Below are 18,674 nucleotides of genomic sequence, written 5' to 3' on the forward strand. Positions count from 1 at the left end.
TTGCACATAACCCTTTGGATTTGGGCAAAAATATATCTGGCAAGATGTTAGCTCCCTACTTTGCCTGTATTTTATTATCCCTTTGAAGTGAAGACACTTAAATCCATTTCTCTATCAAAGATTATCTTGTATTTTGACTTGTATCTTGTATTTTGACTGCCAAAAAAAAATCCATGGATTTACTCATTATTTTCAGGTAGAACTACTGCTACAAATAAATTAATCTTTTCAGAATACTTCAGTAGATGGTTCTCCATCCTTCGAAGAATGCATGCAATTGAATCTGATTGCTTGTAAAAGCAAGAACCAACACCACTGAAATGGCTGGGAAAGCAAGGTAGTTCCCCCCTGCCCTTAAACAGCTCTGCCAATAAACTAATCTTGGCCTTCAATTCTCATCCTGCAATCTAGAACTCAATTCTCCTAAGCACAACTACTGTACTCCTAAGTTACAGGTAATTTTTAAGGGCAAACTGAAAAAACCCTGAAGGTTTTTATTGGTTTTGAACTTGTCAGACCAGGTACCTGTGTGTTACTCAAGGGTGAAAATCAAGTACACTGATTTTGATGAGATGTACTCATTGGAAAAAAAGGCCAGCCACAGCCACACACCATTGTAATATATGGTTTGTGGCTAACTTGCTCCCAGCTACAGTATCAGTTACCTACCTTTTAATTTTGTAACTCAGCAGTATACAAGCACAAACCCAAATCATCCCACTCTGCCCAGTTCTTTTCCTAAAAAGGTAAGACAATACACATGAGCAATAAAAAGAAGCAGAATAGAGGATGTGGCACAGAAAGCACAACTGCTACCATTTTAGGTACAGGACAGACAAGTTTTAACAGCTACAGAAGACTGAGCCCACAACTCCCTAAAAAGAAGAGTTAAAGATATCAGTAGAGGTGTTGAATGGAAGAGATTTCAAATAAACAAGTATAATTTCTAATTTAGCTCCGTCCATCAGCTGAAGACTGCCCATCATTTGGCTAAATATCAACTGAAGTTAAAATTTTTTGTTATAATTAAGTCTCTGATGAAGAGTCACATTTATCTCTGTATTGCATGCTGATGACATCAGCAATGGCCAGCAGTGCAGCAATTCGGTGAACCCACAGAGTAAAGGAAGCACTCTCACCCTGCCATCTCTTGGTTAACATACAAGAACTCACTAGGTCTAAAAGAAGCCATATTCTTCCCTCAAAAACAAAAGCAAACCACCTCCCTGCCCAAAATCCAAACCCAACACAACTCATAGAGGCTGGAGGACAGGAAGGAGAGAAAAAAAACAAACAAAAACATCCCAACACAACACTAAAAAAAAAAAAAAAAAAAATCCCACATACACCAAAGAAGCCCCATGCCAAGCATGAAGAGATTCACCAGAACTAACAGAGGAGTCACAAGTCTGATCTGAATGGACTCGTTCACCCTTTTTTCCCTCTCCTCCAGTCAGCGATCCCTGGCCACGCAGCAAATAAGCATGTGTACAAAGCTCTCTGCTGTCCCTCTTTATCAATCAGCTGTAAGAAAAATGGCTTCAAACAGGTATTTTTGACTACTGAACTGTAAAGTGACAGAAATTGCTTGGGTTTTGTTTATAAAAATTATTCTACCCAAGCCCGTAGTGGCTGACTGACGCTACCACAGCCTTTCTGAACTCTTATTTCTCTACAGTCTGCTCGGAACTTACAGCCTCCTTTCCCTTCACCCAGTGCCTTCGCCTAGCGCTGCTGCATGCCCCTGCTGCATTCTGTATCAATCTATACACAATCCTGAACTCTCCTTAGACCCCTGATGCCAAAACACCAGGGAGCACACCAGATGTGACATCTGTATCTTTTCTTTCACCCATCTAAAAGCCAGCACAGAGTACAATGGGAAACCATACGAGGAATTTAACGTAAGTGATAACTGCCACTAGCATAAGGAATACATTGCCAGTTTTTCAGTGATACTCACAATCACGGGCTACACTTCACTATGCAAAACTAGAAAGAAAAGCCCAGCAAAGTACATGAAAATACAAAAAGTGATATCTCAGCTTCTGACTAAAGGTTGTGTAGCAGCTTGAAAAGAACAAGATGACCACGCCTAACCAGCACACTATATGGTGGACATTCGTGTTCTTAGTTTTTGTTTTCACCTAACCATCACTAATTTTCAGGAGCTTTATTTTAGTTGTCTTGGAACTATGAGGACGATTGAGATGTAAACAATCTATCTGAAGATCTAAAGCACACACTGTTAGATTCTCACAGACTACAACTAGTCTCTGACCGCAAAATTGATTTCTGAATCAATTCAATAGCTTAACTAGAACTGTGCTCAACACTGAATTTTGTCTTTTTATGAGATGATGCAAGTTAAACAAGACAGAACTCTTTACAGCACAAGCATACCTGCAGCTTACCTGCTGTAAGTCTCAACAACAGAAATTATTATGCCTTACATCTGTTCTAAATGCAAGTATCCCTAACCCTCCTCCCCACGCCTTAACAAAAACTGTAATACAAAAACAAGCACAAATTGGTGACATGGCAAGTATCAGTGTCAACAACGTACTTCCTTTATGAACCAGCCATGCAGCCATACATGTTAGCTGCTACAGAGGAAAGGGTGCTTTTGTTTCATTCCTAAGTGACAGAGATCCACTTTGCATGTTATTTTACTTTGTGCAGGAAGAAGTAGTAGTTACGAGCTCCAGCAAATGAAGTTTGGGCAAGACAGATGAGCCTTCCTTCCTATGCTATAGAACAATCATTATTTCATCACATGGGCTGAGCCACAATCACGTATAGCACAATAGCTTTTGTTTTATATAGCTATAATGTTGTTAAGAAAACAAACGGCAAGTTTATTATGTTGGCAAAGCTGACTTGTCCATGTTTAGGCTCTGACTTGGTTATAAACAAGCACAGTACAAAATCTACCATACATGTGAGCCCTTTAATAAAAGGATATGGCCCACAGCGAAAGAGATTCCAAGATACAGAACAAGACTCCAGGTTGTTAAAATGGACCACATTTCCATACTGCAGATAAGCCCAGCATCTGACTGTAGTAAACATGCACAAGCCACAGTCTGGCTCCCTTGGGAAGGGTTTCATGATCCCAACAAGATCTCTTAAAAAGAACTCAAAAAAAAAAAAAAAAATCAAAACAAACAAAAAACACCAGACAGAAAGAGCCACTACATAGAATGAAAAAAAAAAAAAAAAGTCTCCGTCACATACTACAAATAAAAAGTGGCAAAGAAGAGGCAAGTCTATTCATTAACTTGCGTTATTTAAATTCAGAAAGCCTTCTTCCAAAGGATGGGAAAGGGGTAGGAGGTTGCAGATTTCTACATTCAGTTAACCAGGAGCAGCAAACTCCCTCCCTTTGTCCCTCCCCTACAACTACTAGCTTCACACATCTGCATTGTTACCTTCACTTTTTCTCTTCTCAGGCAGCAGAAAAGACAATTTTCATCAAAAGACCAATCAGAAACACCTTCAGGCTCACAGTCTGTAAATCAGAGGAATAGCAAATTACTTCATATTCATAAACCGCGACACAACTGGAGCCGAAAGAGAAATGCTAAATTAAATACCTGTTTTACAACATTCTTGCCTGCATTCTGAGGATGCAGGCTTCATTTCGGCCATTTTTCTAAATCCCCAGGTTACCAAACTGTACACATTTTATCTATGCACAACAAATCTGTTTTTCTGAGCACTGCCAAATACACTCCCAGCTACATAAAGATGAACACACACTCATTAGTAATTTTAGCCAATATGAAACTAACTGTGAGCACTGCCTGGGGGAGGGGGGGAAAAAGCACAAATCACCACGGTAACACACATTTTCTAGAGGCAGAGCTGGGGCTGCTTCTGTCATTAGAAATGCAGAACAAGATACAAACATAGAGATTGAATACCTTTAAACAAACTGAGATCTTTTAATAATCCAGGTCCAAACAGGCCTTCTAGAATACTTTCAAACCCTAAAAGCAAATAAAAGAATTGTTAGCTTTCTAGATTAAGTACGTCACTACAAGAATATTCACAATAGCAGTTCTATATTTATCTGTTCCAAGAACAGAGCTCAACGTGTTTTCTCTAAGTATTACAAGATACATGGGTCAATTGGGATGACTGAACTACCGACAAACCATAGCACAAACTAGAGTCCACTGACTCCTGCACTTTTGTAAATAACTAGGTTAAAAACAAAGAATATTACAACATTGAAATAAACCATTTTGAAAAGAAAATAGGAAGTTGTAGGTTCTACAACGTGACCAGGTAATTTCTACACGAAAAAAAATTCTCTTGCTTAAGTCTCCTAACTGAAATGAGGTATGTTTTCTCAATAAAAATATATATATATATTCTTCCATCCGAGTGGCATTCAGTTACTTGTCTGATTTTCAGCAAATATTAGAATCAGTGTTTCCGGGAGAGTTACAGGTTTGAGGAGAGAAAATGCAAAGGAAAAGGTATTCAACAGTGCCATGTCACTAAGGAACCAAATTCCAATCACAAATCCGCATCTAAGATACACAGTCTGATTTACTTCAATGCCATGATTTATGTCTGACTTAAAACAAATCTAACCAATTTTAGTTTATTTCAGAAGAGAAAAAACCTTTACCAAAATTACTGCTATTATTTGGAAATGTTAAATCAATATTACACTGAATTCCTGCTGGCAATAAAATCTACAGAGCTATTAACTACCCAATACCGTAAGAAGACAGGTTGGCAGAGTGAATATGAGAAGTACAAAGACTACTTTAAGCAGCACAGATTCCACCTGCTTATAAAAATGTATTCCCAATATGACCGTAAAACTCAAGACTACAACTTACTGCATTTTTCCCCTCACTAATACTTTCACTTTGTAGGGTTTAATAACAGTTCGCATATAGCTAGGGACAGCTTCTCCTACTTGCCTGAATCTTTGAGAGACAGAAGAAGAAATGAAAATTAAAAAACTAACATACAAAAATACAGTTTTAAGTTTGCAGAAATTTGCATAGGTGAATTGGGGACAGATAAAATACCTGAAATAGCCCTTTTAGGAAACCAGTCGAAATCTAAATGATCACACGCTATGAAAGAAATCAGTTACTACATTGCAAAAGAGCAATAATTCTAAAATAACTCTGACTATATACAGATCTAGTATCAAAGTTATCTTTTGGACAGCAGTCTTCGAAAGGAAAGGACAAGTAGCGTTACATCTCTATGGGTATCAGCAAGAGTGCCAGTGTACTAGCATCTTCAGATCGCAGATGCAGGACCTTACAGAATTTGCAGCCTGCAACACAACTTGGACAGCCAAAGCAATGCGAGAGCACATCGTCATCCTCTCATGCCTATCAGAGGCTGATATTAAAAATCTAATCTTTGAAAGCACCAAGTGGAGAATAAAACAACAGAAAACAAATTAAAAAAAGGTGAAAGAGTGATGGTGAAATAACAGTCAAGAGCAAAGAGAAATAGGGGAGAGATCAGAGAACAAGGTGGAAGAGAAGAAACTGGAAAAACATCCCATTGAACAGCACCTTGTCAGGCAGAGAAGTAGCACTGCCTCCAAAAAAAGCCAATTCAGGCTTCAGGAAGTGGCTGGAACAGTGGGAAAGGGCCGACCAACCTGACCTAGAAGAAAAATAGGAGAATCAGGGTACTGACCCATAGGTTTATAATGCTGACTCTTTTACGCGTCATGATCCCCCAGAATTTGTATCTGAAATGAAACCTTAAGAAAAATAGCTAACCAACCTCATTCATTATCTATTTGTTAAAAAAAAAATTATACATATATATAAAAAAATTAAAAAACAGAAGAGCTCAGAAATTTTACTCAAACTCACCATTCTTAAAATAGCAACTGCCAATGACTCATGCCCCACAGTTTGCAATGCATGCAATTGCACACTGAAGTGTGCCAAGTTTTACAGCTTGGATATTGTACAATCATAGTTTCTAGCCCACTGTTCTCAGTGATGCTAATGCCACTCGGTTTTTATTAATATTAAATATTGGATTTAGCAGTTGCATAGCAACAGCAGAATATCTTATGTGCAATGCTTGACATTAAAAAAGGCAAATAAGGGAAGTATAAATGTATTCAAAAATTATACTAAAGACTGGCAAAACCGCCATGAAGCTGAGCCCTATTCCCCCCCAAATGCAAAGTGCAACGCAGTAAAGACAGTATAAGCCCTGTGATGTAGTATTCATTCATTCAGGACTCCAAAAGAGCAACTGTGTAGTTAATCATGCATAATACATTGAAAACAAAATCTTGAAAAAGGAGCTGCCTACTTTTTATAGTATTTTTTCTCTCCATTGTCACTGCTCTTAGAAGCTTGAAAAGAACATTTCTTTTCCCACCGATTGTCCTTTTCCATTTGGCAGATGATATTTTCCTGCATTTCAAATGGAACAGAAATTAACATGGCTGCCTCTGCTAAATTCCGGTTTCTGTATTTTCATCATCTGTATTTCAGTGCCTGACAGCTCCCAGCAGCCGAAGAGCAGGGCCAGTGGAAGAGTTGCACGAATAACAGAATTAGAAGAGAGGAAAAGGGATGAAGATCCCAACATTTTAGAGCTCTCTCTTAGATACGTTCCTCACAATTAAAGCAGTCAGACACTTAACCCTTATAATGTTACTGGCAATCTACACAAAGAAAACCTCTTCTGGGCTATTAGTGTAAGAATTCAGGAATTTTTAGGAATTTTAAAAAATCCAATATTTACAAACTGTAAAACGTTTTCTTTATCCCAGAAGGCTCTCCAGCAAGTGAAGAATTAGAAGAAAAAACTTCAAAATCCCAGAAAGAACAAAGAAAACTCCTAGTACTGAAGTCAGGGCGGAATAACTTTTTACATGCAAGGATTATTACACACTTACTACTATTTTATAATTGTTAGCTCTAAAAGTAAAGCAATATTTAAGAAATATTATTCTCTAAAATGTCCTCTGACAAAAAACAGACTATGAATATGTCATTTTTATCCTAGAAAAACCCTGCGGTTTTCAGCATGTTCAAATTTCACTAGTTTTGTCTCCGCACCTGAACAGTTTTATTTTCATCCTCTCTTACATAACCAAATATTTTAAGTAATAAATTTAAACTGTAATTATAGTTTGTTGGTTAACAGTTTAAGACACCAGTTCAACACAATTGTTTAATTTCATGCTTTGAAAAAAAATAAAATCCAAAAACAACAACAAAAAAATCCAGTTAGATTTTTGTATCATCTTTTGCCTTAAACCTGAGAGCACCTGTAATGTTTCAGTAGCTACCAGGCTCCTTGAGAGAAGACTGCTAGAGAAGTTGATAGTCCAAGAGAGGACTTTACTGGCTGATCTCTAGCAATGTGGATCAGCCAAAGACACATTCTCCCTGTTAAAAAACAGGAATGCAAGATCTTCATAAGGAGATAGGAATGCATTTCTGGATTGCCACTGACACAGAGCCTAGCATTCCAATGTTTTTTTCCCCTACACAGCACACCTCAAATGTACTCTTGAATACCCACTAAGAATTCAGCCCTACACATGTACCTAACCAAAGCAGTACAGCTTGTACCACTAACTAGAAGTCAATTTTCAAGGCAGTAAAGAAAAGAAAGGCTACAATCTGTCTTTACTATTACATAAGTTGTTAAAGAACTCCAAAAAAGTCAACACAGCAAGGGCCCTGAAGGGAGAAAATAAAAACCAACATACACAAGTATCAACTCTTCAGCTCTGATCTGTGAGTAACAATTTAATCTGTGATTATCAATTTGTAAGCTAGATCTCAATAGCCTAAATAAGTACTAGCCAGGGCAGAAGTAGAGCAGATATTGTAGACCAGTTGCAGTAAGAGAATAAGACAACTGATTCACCAGCATTTATTTATAATAAATTATCAGCTTAATACATAGCAATTTGCACTTTAAAAGGAAAGCTTTAAAAAGCTACAAATTGAGTCAAATCAATTAAGTCAATAGTTGTTCACAACTTTTGTTTAAATTTCATAACTATTAAAGAACTTTTTACTAGAAGCCCTCAAAACTCATGGGGAAAAAAAATCTGACCTATAAAACAACCAACCAAACAAAACCCAAAAAAAAACCCCAAACCACAATGCAACTAAGAGTGAAAGCACCAAGAGGAGACAAGAGGTTGAAAGAGGGGCAGGAGGATTCAGAGCAGAGAACATAAGTAAATACTACAAAGGTCAGAGCAAAAAGATGCACACAGCTTCAAAGTAAGCAAAGATAAAACATAAGAAGAAGGCACATATGCACATCACCTAAAAAACCCAACCTATAAGAATACGGTAGTATATTAATAAACATCCAATAGGATGGCATATGATCATTCAATGGAAATCAAGTTGATGTTATTTAACATTTGCAAGTTAATAGTCTCAAAATGCTACAGAGGGGACTGATTCTTTTTTCCCTGGGAGTTACACAAAGAATGTTTGCAGCAGTGTTTAATTCCAGAAAGACTTCGAATATTGAGAAAGTTCCAATGGGCTGGGGAAAAAAAACCAAACATCCCTTTGAAATGTCAAAACATTAAACAGATAAGTACTGGTGTCTCAACCTGGTAAAGGTTTTCGAAAACAAGGAACAGCTCAGAGGACTACTGAGGACTTAACAGCAAAAGTAGTGTCAATCAACATGGGCTTACAAGAAACTATCATTTAATTTGACTTCTATGACACTAAAAATTTTATTAACAACAGTAACAGGTTTGATATAATATTTTTAGATTTATGTAACATTTTTGGGCTGGCACAACACATTTTGACTAAAGCCATGGGGGGGGGGGGGGGGGGATATGTGGACAAGCCAAATATACATAAAACATTAAAAATCAATTAAGTGTCAATGGGAAACCACCGCTAGTGAGGTCCATCAGGTGTTGGTTCTTGGCCCTATGCCATTTAACATTTTAGTTGGTGACTTGGAAGAAACCAGTCACAAAATTTGCAGGAGATACAAAGACAGGAAGAACAGTAAATAACAAGAGGTCCAGGTCACAGAGGCTGCTTACCAAAGCAAATGCAATTAAACACTACTTCAAAAGGGGAGCGGAGGGGAATGGAGAAAGCCACAAAACACACATCTAGGAACAGGAAAAACAGCTTCTCAAAGACATACCCACATCCAGCAGCTGAAATTGGAAGCTGATCAAACTCTGCCAGGCATAAGACACTCTTAATTTTACAAAGGTCCAACTGAAAACACAAGACATGCACTCCAGAACCAGACTGATGCTTCCTGTAGCCTAGGATTCTGGAGGTGTTATTTAGGGAAGCATGGGCTGGCCACTACGATCCCTTGTACTTTCCCTGGCACTTACATCCATCATGTTAGGAGTCTCATTAACTAGTAGGAAGCAAGATCCACCACCATGACATCAGGTTTTTATTGGATTTCTCATGCCTAGATTTTTCTGGTCAAGATTGGATATATTTATCCACAGCTATGGGATTTGAAGCAGGAATTAATTCAGAAAAATGCTACAGTCAATATGTAACATGGGAATTCTGTCTCTTTCAGGACAAAAATCTATTAAACTTGAATGTTTCAGTCACGGGCATCTTAATAGAAAAGCAAGACCAAGCAACAAGGGAGGTGAAAAAAAAGTCACAGGACATTTATTAATATACACTAAGTCTCAGGACATGCATATAATTATAAGTTGCGAATATTCTTTTATTCACGCAACAAAATAAAAGAAGCTCCCATCCACCTATGATGAGAGATCTTGTTGTCTGAATGGAGCACAATTAAGTACTCCAACTACAAGTTAAACCAACTTTGTCTAGCTTCCTGGGGAGCAAGAAAAGAAAAAGCCATGCATCTTCAGTAGTTTTTCAAAGTTCATGTTTCCAAACTCTTGTTAATGAAACTGCACTGCTCAGGGACTTACTAGAGATGTCCCTGCTCCAGAGACAACAGATGCTTTAGTAAATCCAAGGACTTTCCAGGGACCTTAAAATATCAATAACCTGGTTCTGTAAGAGCAATGCAGATAAACGCATAGAGGAAAAAACAATAACAAAAACCTAAGGATGTTAAGATAGGTACTGTTTAAAAGAACATGTATAACCAAGTCCTGTATAGCAATATGTAGCTCTTCTATAGCTTTTTTTCACCAGAACACCTCATGTTCCCAAGACAAAATACCTAGTATCACCTGCTGAGCTCTCTAAACAAACCCTTGTAGAATCCTTTAGCCTTAGACTAATGCTTTATTCGCTGTAGAACGGCATCTCCAGCAGAAAAGTTTCATTTGAAGTAATCAAGAAGCCAAGAAGGTACACGTTCTGTCAAACAGCCTTTCACTGTTACAGTAACTTACCACAGCAATAAGCTGAGAAATCAAAAAGGGGACAAAAAACTACTCTGGCAGCAGACAAGTACTGTTGATAGAAGTACTTCTGACCATCCATCCTTCAAGACTTCATTAAGATTCCACTACTGGTATGTAATTTTAATAAAGAAGACGAAGCTGCAGCAGGCCAGCCTCACTCTTCTCTCCAAGCATCCCTCTCAACCAAGCAATTCCTTTCCTCTGAAAATCAAGCCTAAGCACATTTTCTCTGATCAAATATCAAACTCGCAGCAAGGCATTTAAACGTTAATGAGCTAAGTGTGACAGAAAAACAGCTACGTATCTGAACTACAGCGCTGTAGTGCACTTGCCTTCGCAAGGTAAGAGTCCTGCCAAATCCCCTAAAAGAGGGTAGATCTCTCCTCTCCGGAGGGGAGAGCAGAAAGACAAAAAAAGCAAGTTAACAGAGTGTTTTGCAGTGCAAGAAATGGAAACAGATCTCCCCATCCTGTGTTAGCACTCTAACTGGCAGATTATCTAACTGTTTACAACCGAAAAGTCACCCAAAAAAAACCTGAAGTGACAAGTTATAAAGCTTATTGCCAGAGTACAGAGTATAGCAAGGCAAAAGGCAAAATATGGACCATCTCCTGCCCTCCTCCCACAAGAAATATTTTTGTGTGTGTGAAAAGACATCAATAAGAGAATTACAAAGGCACACATTATCTCTAATCAAAAGCCTCAGCAGCAGAATTCAAGAAAAGCCAAGGACTCTTTGCAATGGCTGCCTCAACAACAGAGGCAACAAGATACAACAATTGCTCTGGCAGACTGGGCTGTAACCTTCATGTGGATTTGCGGGGGTGGGAAGATCCTCTGATTTGTAGATATTGCATCACTAATCTGGCTAGTTGTTCAAGTCAGGGGTTGTGGGCTTTTGTTTTACATGTTAACTCAAGATCAGGAGGTTCATTATACGACTAACTGGTTTTCTTCACAACCAGTCACCACCAATGCAGGACCTGACTGGAACCTTCTCAGGTAAATACTTGCATTTTATTACTTTAGAAAATAAAGCAGAAAACACAAGCATCACAAAATGGAAAAGAATGACAGCAGAAGAGTTTCAATAACTACCAACTTTCTATGTATCTTAAAAAAAAGATAGTTTCAACTTAATTGTAGAATAAGATCTAAATTAAAACAAAGAAACAAAACCCAAACAAATAAACTTTAACACTAAAAATTGAAGTGGGAATTGTTTTTCAGTATCTCAAAGACAGTGCTCTTAAGTGTTCAGCCTCCAGGGCTGGAGTTCCAGCAGGCAGCCAGGTACAACTTTCACTGAGAAGAAGCTATACCAAATATCTAGAAAGTTAATGAACAGATTAAAAGAGGTAGATAGTCCAAGAACAAAAGAGCTCAATAGTGCAAAACATCATGGACCTAAAGTTCTTATACAGAGACCCAAACATTGCTCAAACTCAAGGCAACTTTTTTCCATACACAACAGTATTGCATTATTTATTGCAGCAAAATGAAAATCTTGAAACTTTTTTCCTGTTGGAGACAACCTGTTAATGCTTCAATGCTAAGCAAAGTTAAGATGACACTCATTAACTACCAGTGTTTATCCCTATCCCACACACACACACGCCCCTAGCATAAGCATAAGAATAGCCTTGCAGTAGGGAATTGATCTCCCTGGAAAATGCCTCCCACAGAAGAGATCAGATTTCCAGCAAGGTCAATTCCCCGCTCCACTTTATTTCATGGCCATAGCAATGCTCGTACCACAGGTCAGCAGAGTCAGGTGTGCTGTCAGGAACAACTTGCCACAAGCAGGTATAGCAGAGGTCCATGTCAGTTTACACCATGGAGGAATCCTCCCTTTCCCCCAAATGCGGAAGCATAGGACACCAGTGATTTCCACCCCAGCCTCAAGAGATGTGCATTGGTACAGTGCAGAAGTGTATTAGACGTGTGGGTTAAGCTGGCTGAGATATTAGCTATATTTTCTACTCCACAGCAGTCCTATTTGAAGAGGGTTGCCTTCCCCTGGCAACTCAGTCCTGCCCTACATCGTTCTCTGTCTGCAACACACAGCCACCTACTGAAACCACCCTAGCTGAAACAATTCAGCTAAAAAACAGCCCAGAAAGGGTAAGCACAAGCTGCTGAATCCATTTAAACATGGACTACCAGCAGAAAAGGCATTTACTAAGCCACAGCTTTGATCTAGCAAACCCTTGGAGTGTGACTCTGTTTCACTCCCTTTGTCACAGGAGGTCACTTATATCATCAGTCATTACTAAATTAACTCAATACATTATTATCTTCTTTTTGGATCTCAAGTTATAAATACCTCTTTCGCCATCTCTACGGAGATTTTCAAATCCATACAGGAGTTCGCAAAGGGGAATGAAAATGTGATTCTACTTCAGAAACTAAATATAGTTTCATCACTCATCATTGAAAATCTGATTATCTTCAACAAACAGCATAGACAGGTGGAAGTTTATTGAACATTTCTTAGTTGAGAGGTAAATATACTGAGCTTACCTGTAAGGTAAAATACTGCCAAAAGCATTTTTACTCTTATTTGCAATTGTAAAAGTCTATCTGATGTTAAATAAATCTCCATCATAAGCCACTGTCCCAGGGAAGAGTACACCTTCTGACTCCAGCTAGCTAACAGCATCCTGAAAAATCTTATGATATGCAAAGACTTTATTAAGTCAAGTGATTATTTCACTAAAACACCAGTGAGTATATTTAAATTCTGATTAAGAAGCTAACAGAAGAAAAGAAGAATCTAGATCACAGGAAGAAAGCTGAATCGTGACTACAGTGAATATGAAGCACACCTAATGTTTAGAGAAGGCTTCCTAGAAACTTTGGAAAAGTATCCTTAGCCTTTTTAGATGGACCATTCAGTTCTGTCTCAACAGAAAGGATGATCTAAGTGAGATCAGTGGGTGATACAGGCAGCTACACAAAAATGAAACGGTAACTGAAAGCAGGGCAGGGGGCAAAAGTTATCCACCTTAAATATAACACTCCAAAACAAAGATCAGCACATAAAGAGAATTATCTTAACACCAAAAGACATGCGCATATCATTCATAGTAGCTACAGAACAGATTATAGTGACTATTTGTCATAACTGGAGCCACACGTGAAAGTATACCTCAAGTGAGGCATTCGTGAGTCTACCCCACAATGTGCAGAGGGAGCACAGCAAAGCCTAACAGCCCCCTCCAGCTTTATGGTTGTTTGCACAACGATAGTACCAAGAGCACAACGGTACAAAGTAAGCACGTGATAACTCCTGCATACAGGACAGAAGATATAGCTGTATTACTACAGTTACTCTTCTGCCAACAGAACTAAATACTAGCAGAAATATTCCTACCTATCCTTCATTCATCCTTTGGGTTATGCATACGCACTGAAGAAGCTGCAAGCCCTGATATTCCTCTGGAAACAGAGAAGCATAACCACAGCTGCTGACAACTTTGTAACAAAAGACTACAGCAGCAAAACAATTTGGTGCCGAAATAAGTTGTGGGAACCGAAATTGCCAGATGTGGGGGAGCATTACTCAGTGTAGGCCAGAAGCAGTGAACCTTCTTTAAAGAAACTACACACAGATGCAAGAAACTTGCAGTAAAAATCTGTAAGATAACCTGACCTTTGGGGTTTAGTGGAAATTTTCCCAAAGAGCAATCTCTCACTTCTGATGTCATGTCATGTTTGCCATCATTTCATGTAGCCATTCTCTGAATCTCACTAACCTTTTTGCTTCAGACACACATCATCAATTCCATAAGCTATGCCTGCAGATGCGCTTCACAGGAGAAGCACCCAATTTCTTCAGGGTATTTTGTGTCCAACTACAACGGGGGTTACACTGAGCTTTTATTTTTCCTTCTTGACAGCAATATGGGACAGAAGAAAGGCTGCTTAACACGAGGTATTTCTATTCACACTCCTCCCTTTTCATTGGCAATACAAACAACTGTACAGGTGCATACAGAAGACAATGAAAAAAAAAATCATTTTTGCTTACATTATTTCTAGAGAAGAACCATTTCCTAGTCTAGTTCAGTTATGTCAGCAGGACCAGGGACAGCTTAGACAGCAACACTGCTGAAACCAAGAGCTTTTTGACTTCCTCATTCACTCTCTCAGATTGCCTTTCCCTTACGCCGTTTTGAGACTGATATCTGAAGCAGGTATTGGATCACAGCTGAAGATCATATTCAGAACCAAACCCTTGGAATTTGGTCAATGCCAAAGTAACATGATAGAGAACACATCTTTTATGATAGCCATACAGGATTTCAAAATCATACCCAAGTACCCAGAAAAGGGTAGCTACAGTGAATTTGGTATTTACAGGTATATTTAACAGTTTACATCGTACTTAACCGAGTTATATACACAGTAATTTCAGCTCCCATCATCACTGTTAAGTATTCCTCAAGCTAAGCAGTTCTGTGCACTTTTTCACACTGCCCAGTCTTCTCCATCTCATTTACACCAGCACTTCCAGAATTCCTGAAGCACAGCATGTTATCAGCCTTTCGTAAGTACAGAAGTCAAGCATTTAGCCCATTGTACTTCTGTAGAGGCCACTCTATTCGCTCACAATTTTTGTTTTCAGTCTAGTTGAAGTTCTTTGCCTGAAAGCAGTGTATGCGATCTGAAATTGAGAGAAGACAGCAGTCCCACACTTTCTGCACACTAAGTTTCTCAACATCATTGAATTACAGTGGAATCTCAGTATATGCTCCCAGTTAATCAAATTACAGGTTTCTAATCAAGAACATCAAACTGTTACAAAGACAAACATCTGGAGATCTGCCTCCTAGAAGAGCCAGCCTTGCTCCAGTTTTACAATTGGTATCTCAGTAAAAAGGTCTTAGCAGACCTGTTACAGCCTCAAGTCTGTTGAAAGAATAAAGTTCCTGTTTAGGATGCTCAGTAGACTTAAAAACAATTCTTTGATGCTAAATGAAGACACACTCGGAGAACAATCAGCCTTCTAAGAAACTGTCTACCACAGGTCCTTTGTTCAAAATCTAAGTTAAGCTTTGGGTGTAGATTACCTGGAAAATTTCTCAAGCTTGGCATTCCACACAGTGTTGTATTGCTAAATTCACTGGAGACTGAAATATCTGTAACAATCTCTATATGAAGAAACAACAAAAACACTTCACAGTTTTGAGTGCTGATTTGCTAGAAAAGCTTCAGCTTTTAAGAGGAGGGTCACTGTTCACTTATATCCAAAGCAGCTCTTTTTGTAACAGTGCTTTCAGAGCAAAATCTCAGAAATGGATTTCCTAATCCATGGCTAGGAACTGCCAGCAGGACAGTCATATAAACAGTGAAGGAATCTGATACAAACTGCACTTCTGCAGGCTACACGCTAATCATCTGATCCCAAGGGATTAAAAATCTAGAGTAACACTAACAGATACTCAAAGTTACAAAACAGGTTGATGTCTAAGACACTTTGTAAATATCTTCCCTTAAGGTCATTTTTCCCCCCCCTACAGAATTCTTCATACATAGGTTTCTCTAAAAGAAAACTAGTATCATGCACATGTAAGGAACAAAGTACGGCATAAGCAGTGAACAACGAATTGCCTAAGACAGTGTGTGCAAGAAGCATTAATATGTGTCATGCAAGCACCTTGTTCCTCACTACTGTCAATTTTATACCTTAAATCCTGTGAAAGTTCTTTCAGATTTGGGCAACTTTTTAAAAATTATTATTTGACACCAAAAACATTTCCAGGCTCAAGGAATATTAGACTTCTAGAACACACTGTGCTTCAGCAGATTTGATAAGATAAACTGTAGTACTCACTGAGTCTCAAATTCCCTTGAAAAGCTTGTAAGCAACCATAACAAACTTGCTTTTCTATAAAACCACAGAAATAATACCAGAAGGGATGAGTGAAGGAATCAGTCACTAAAACAAGATGCAGCAGGACAGTAGAACAAGTGTTGCAAAATACTGTCCTTTCCTAGCACTAGTTCTTCTGAGAACATCTGTCAAAGTAGCTACGCCAAAGCAGAAGTGCAATCTTACCTAAATTTATTACCCACATACAGAGCTGGAGAGTAAAAATGAAAATCCAAGCAGAGAAACTATAACCAATTACTTTAAAATGTTAACCAAGACGACTGGCAACAGTTTTAACAAAAACAAAATTAAAACAGTGTGAAGAGAAGTCTCCTTTCATTTACAAGGGCAAAAGAAAAGAAGTGCACTGAAAAACTAAGGGTGCAGAGGAACCTGCAAAATCCACAGCTACACAATGAACACTGCATTCAGCATCAAATTCACTTCAGTAATTTAAATAGTTGCTGACAGTACTGTTTCAATAAGTCATTCAATTAAACATAGTAGCAGTTGAATACATCAGACACTCCAAGAGGTGTCCGAGTAAAAAAAAAATACATTTTTTAAAAATAGCACATTAGTTTAATGCTGACTTCTTTATCTTTGAACCGCTAATTACTGCCAGACAATTGCTTACATAACAGAAAATATGCAATATCTCATTTTGCAATAACTACACAATCACAAAACACATTTTAAAGGTAGTTGCATTATCAAATCTGCAAAAATAGGGTTTACTCTTCCAGACAATAGGTTCCTTACAAGTACCAGAATAATGTGACCTGTGATGCAGGGATTCAAAAACTTCAGTGTGCAATTTCATTTTTTCTGTTAACGCTTATTTGATCCAAGTATTTCCATAGATATTTGACTATTTCAAATATTTAAAAATCTCTCCTAGGGCTTGTATTCATGCATTCAGAAGTCTGAAGTGGTCTTTCATAAATATCTTGAACACAGTCTAAAGATTTTATATGTTCTTGGATTAACCTACAGTTAATCTCATTAGACAAAGAGCCAAGATTTTCAAGAATGAGTGCTAAAGCTATAACGCTAAATAAGCCTGGCTCATTTAAAAAGCAACCCTGAAATTCTTCCTACTCCTGTGCTCGTTTTAAAGTCACCAATAAGCACTAGGCAGACTGCAGAAAAACTGTTTCTACCAGCAGGCTTCTGAATATGCATAATGCCAATAAAGCTAATTACATTTCAAAAAAATAATAATCTATGTGCAATTAAGATACTGGCAACATTTTAATGCAAAAAAAAAAAAAAAAAATTGTTTAAGTATACTAACATCCTAGTCTTGGGATATCCAGTCAAGCTACGCAAAGAGATGTGTTTGTCCCTTGCATACTCCCAAATGTGGAAGTAGGATCAGAAACTGGATCTGGAAGAAAGGGTAAACAGCATGTTAGTTAAATTCACAGAGGATACTATGTTTGGCGATGTTGCAAACATTAGTGAAGACAAATACATAAACGACCTAGAGAGAAAATAAAATTAGCTTAGAAATAAAAATGTCTGATGAAAAACAACTTCAAACACTCAATGTAGAGGAAACACAGGGATGGGGAAGAAAAAGTAAAATGAAAGAAACCTAAAAGCAGCAATAGTGGACAGTCAACTGAATATTTGCATTGAAAAACAGTTTGGAGTTGCAGAGGCATCAAACAGAGCAGGGAAATTAAAGTTCTTTCTACAGTCTTTGAGCCAGTAACAATAGCCATCTCCTTGCACAATTGCCAGGGACTGAAAAATTCCCCTTCACTCCCAGCAAGTGGAAAGCCCTTCTCAATGGCAAATCAAGTTCTGCAGGAGGTAGGGTTTAATTTTTTTTAAGCAAAGTTAACATACGGTTAGCATAAGCCTACGCAGCAGGTTCTTCCAGTACTTCTGTTGCTTGTGGCTTTGTGCAAAACAGGAGGAAGCTAACAAAATGAATCCATTTTTACAGGTGCAACTCAGCCTCGTATTGTTCAGATTTATTCATGTGATCCTTGAGAAAAAAAACCAAAACAGCTGGTTCAACTACTATTAAAAAAAAAAATAAAATCCTTCATCCTTTACTTTTGCCTTAAAGTTACTTTCCTGAGGATGACATCCACTCATCCATCACAGTAGATGTCTGCATTATCCAGCTTTAAGAGCAAAGGCAACAGGAGGAAAGAACTGACTCTACCTTTAGAAAGGCTACAAGAGAATCCCCACCTGCAGCAGCCACATAAATACAAATGCAGAAGTTTAAGTAACCAGCCTTCAAGGATTGTCAAATCTTTGTTCTTCAGAAATAGTTTCAGGAACAAACTAAGAACCATTTATTCTGCTTTATTCCCAAACTAGCAGAATAGGCTAATTTTGCAGGATTTGTTACTCTCAGTAACAAGACTTCTGTGAGGCAACCATGTATAT

General features: G+C 38.1%; 1 protein-coding gene across 4 annotated transcripts in view; it reads right to left on the reverse strand.

The window, feature by feature from the left end:
- Positions 1–18,674, reverse strand: part of LCOR (ligand dependent nuclear receptor corepressor) — a 63,518-nt gene that overhangs the window by 26,788 nt on the left and 18,056 nt on the right. For 2 of the 4 annotated variants that reach the window (XM_086752662.1, XM_086752664.1), the window contains exons 2-3: positions 3,927–3,992; positions 3,432–3,511 (exon numbers count right to left, since the gene is read on the reverse strand). The exons of the other annotated variants lie outside the window; for them this stretch is intronic. In XM_086752662.1, the coding sequence (XP_086608788.1) occupies positions 3,432–3,511; positions 3,927–3,992 (146 nt within the window). The remainder of the gene's footprint in view (positions 1–3,431; positions 3,512–3,926; positions 3,993–18,674) is intronic. 4 annotated transcript variants of the gene reach the window in all.

Source organism: Chlamydotis macqueenii, chromosome 7 (assembly GCF_036417535.1).
Source record: "Chlamydotis macqueenii isolate bChlMac1 chromosome 7, bChlMac1.mat, whole genome shotgun sequence".
Lineage (NCBI taxonomy): Eukaryota > Metazoa > Chordata > Aves > Otidiformes > Otididae > Chlamydotis > Chlamydotis macqueenii.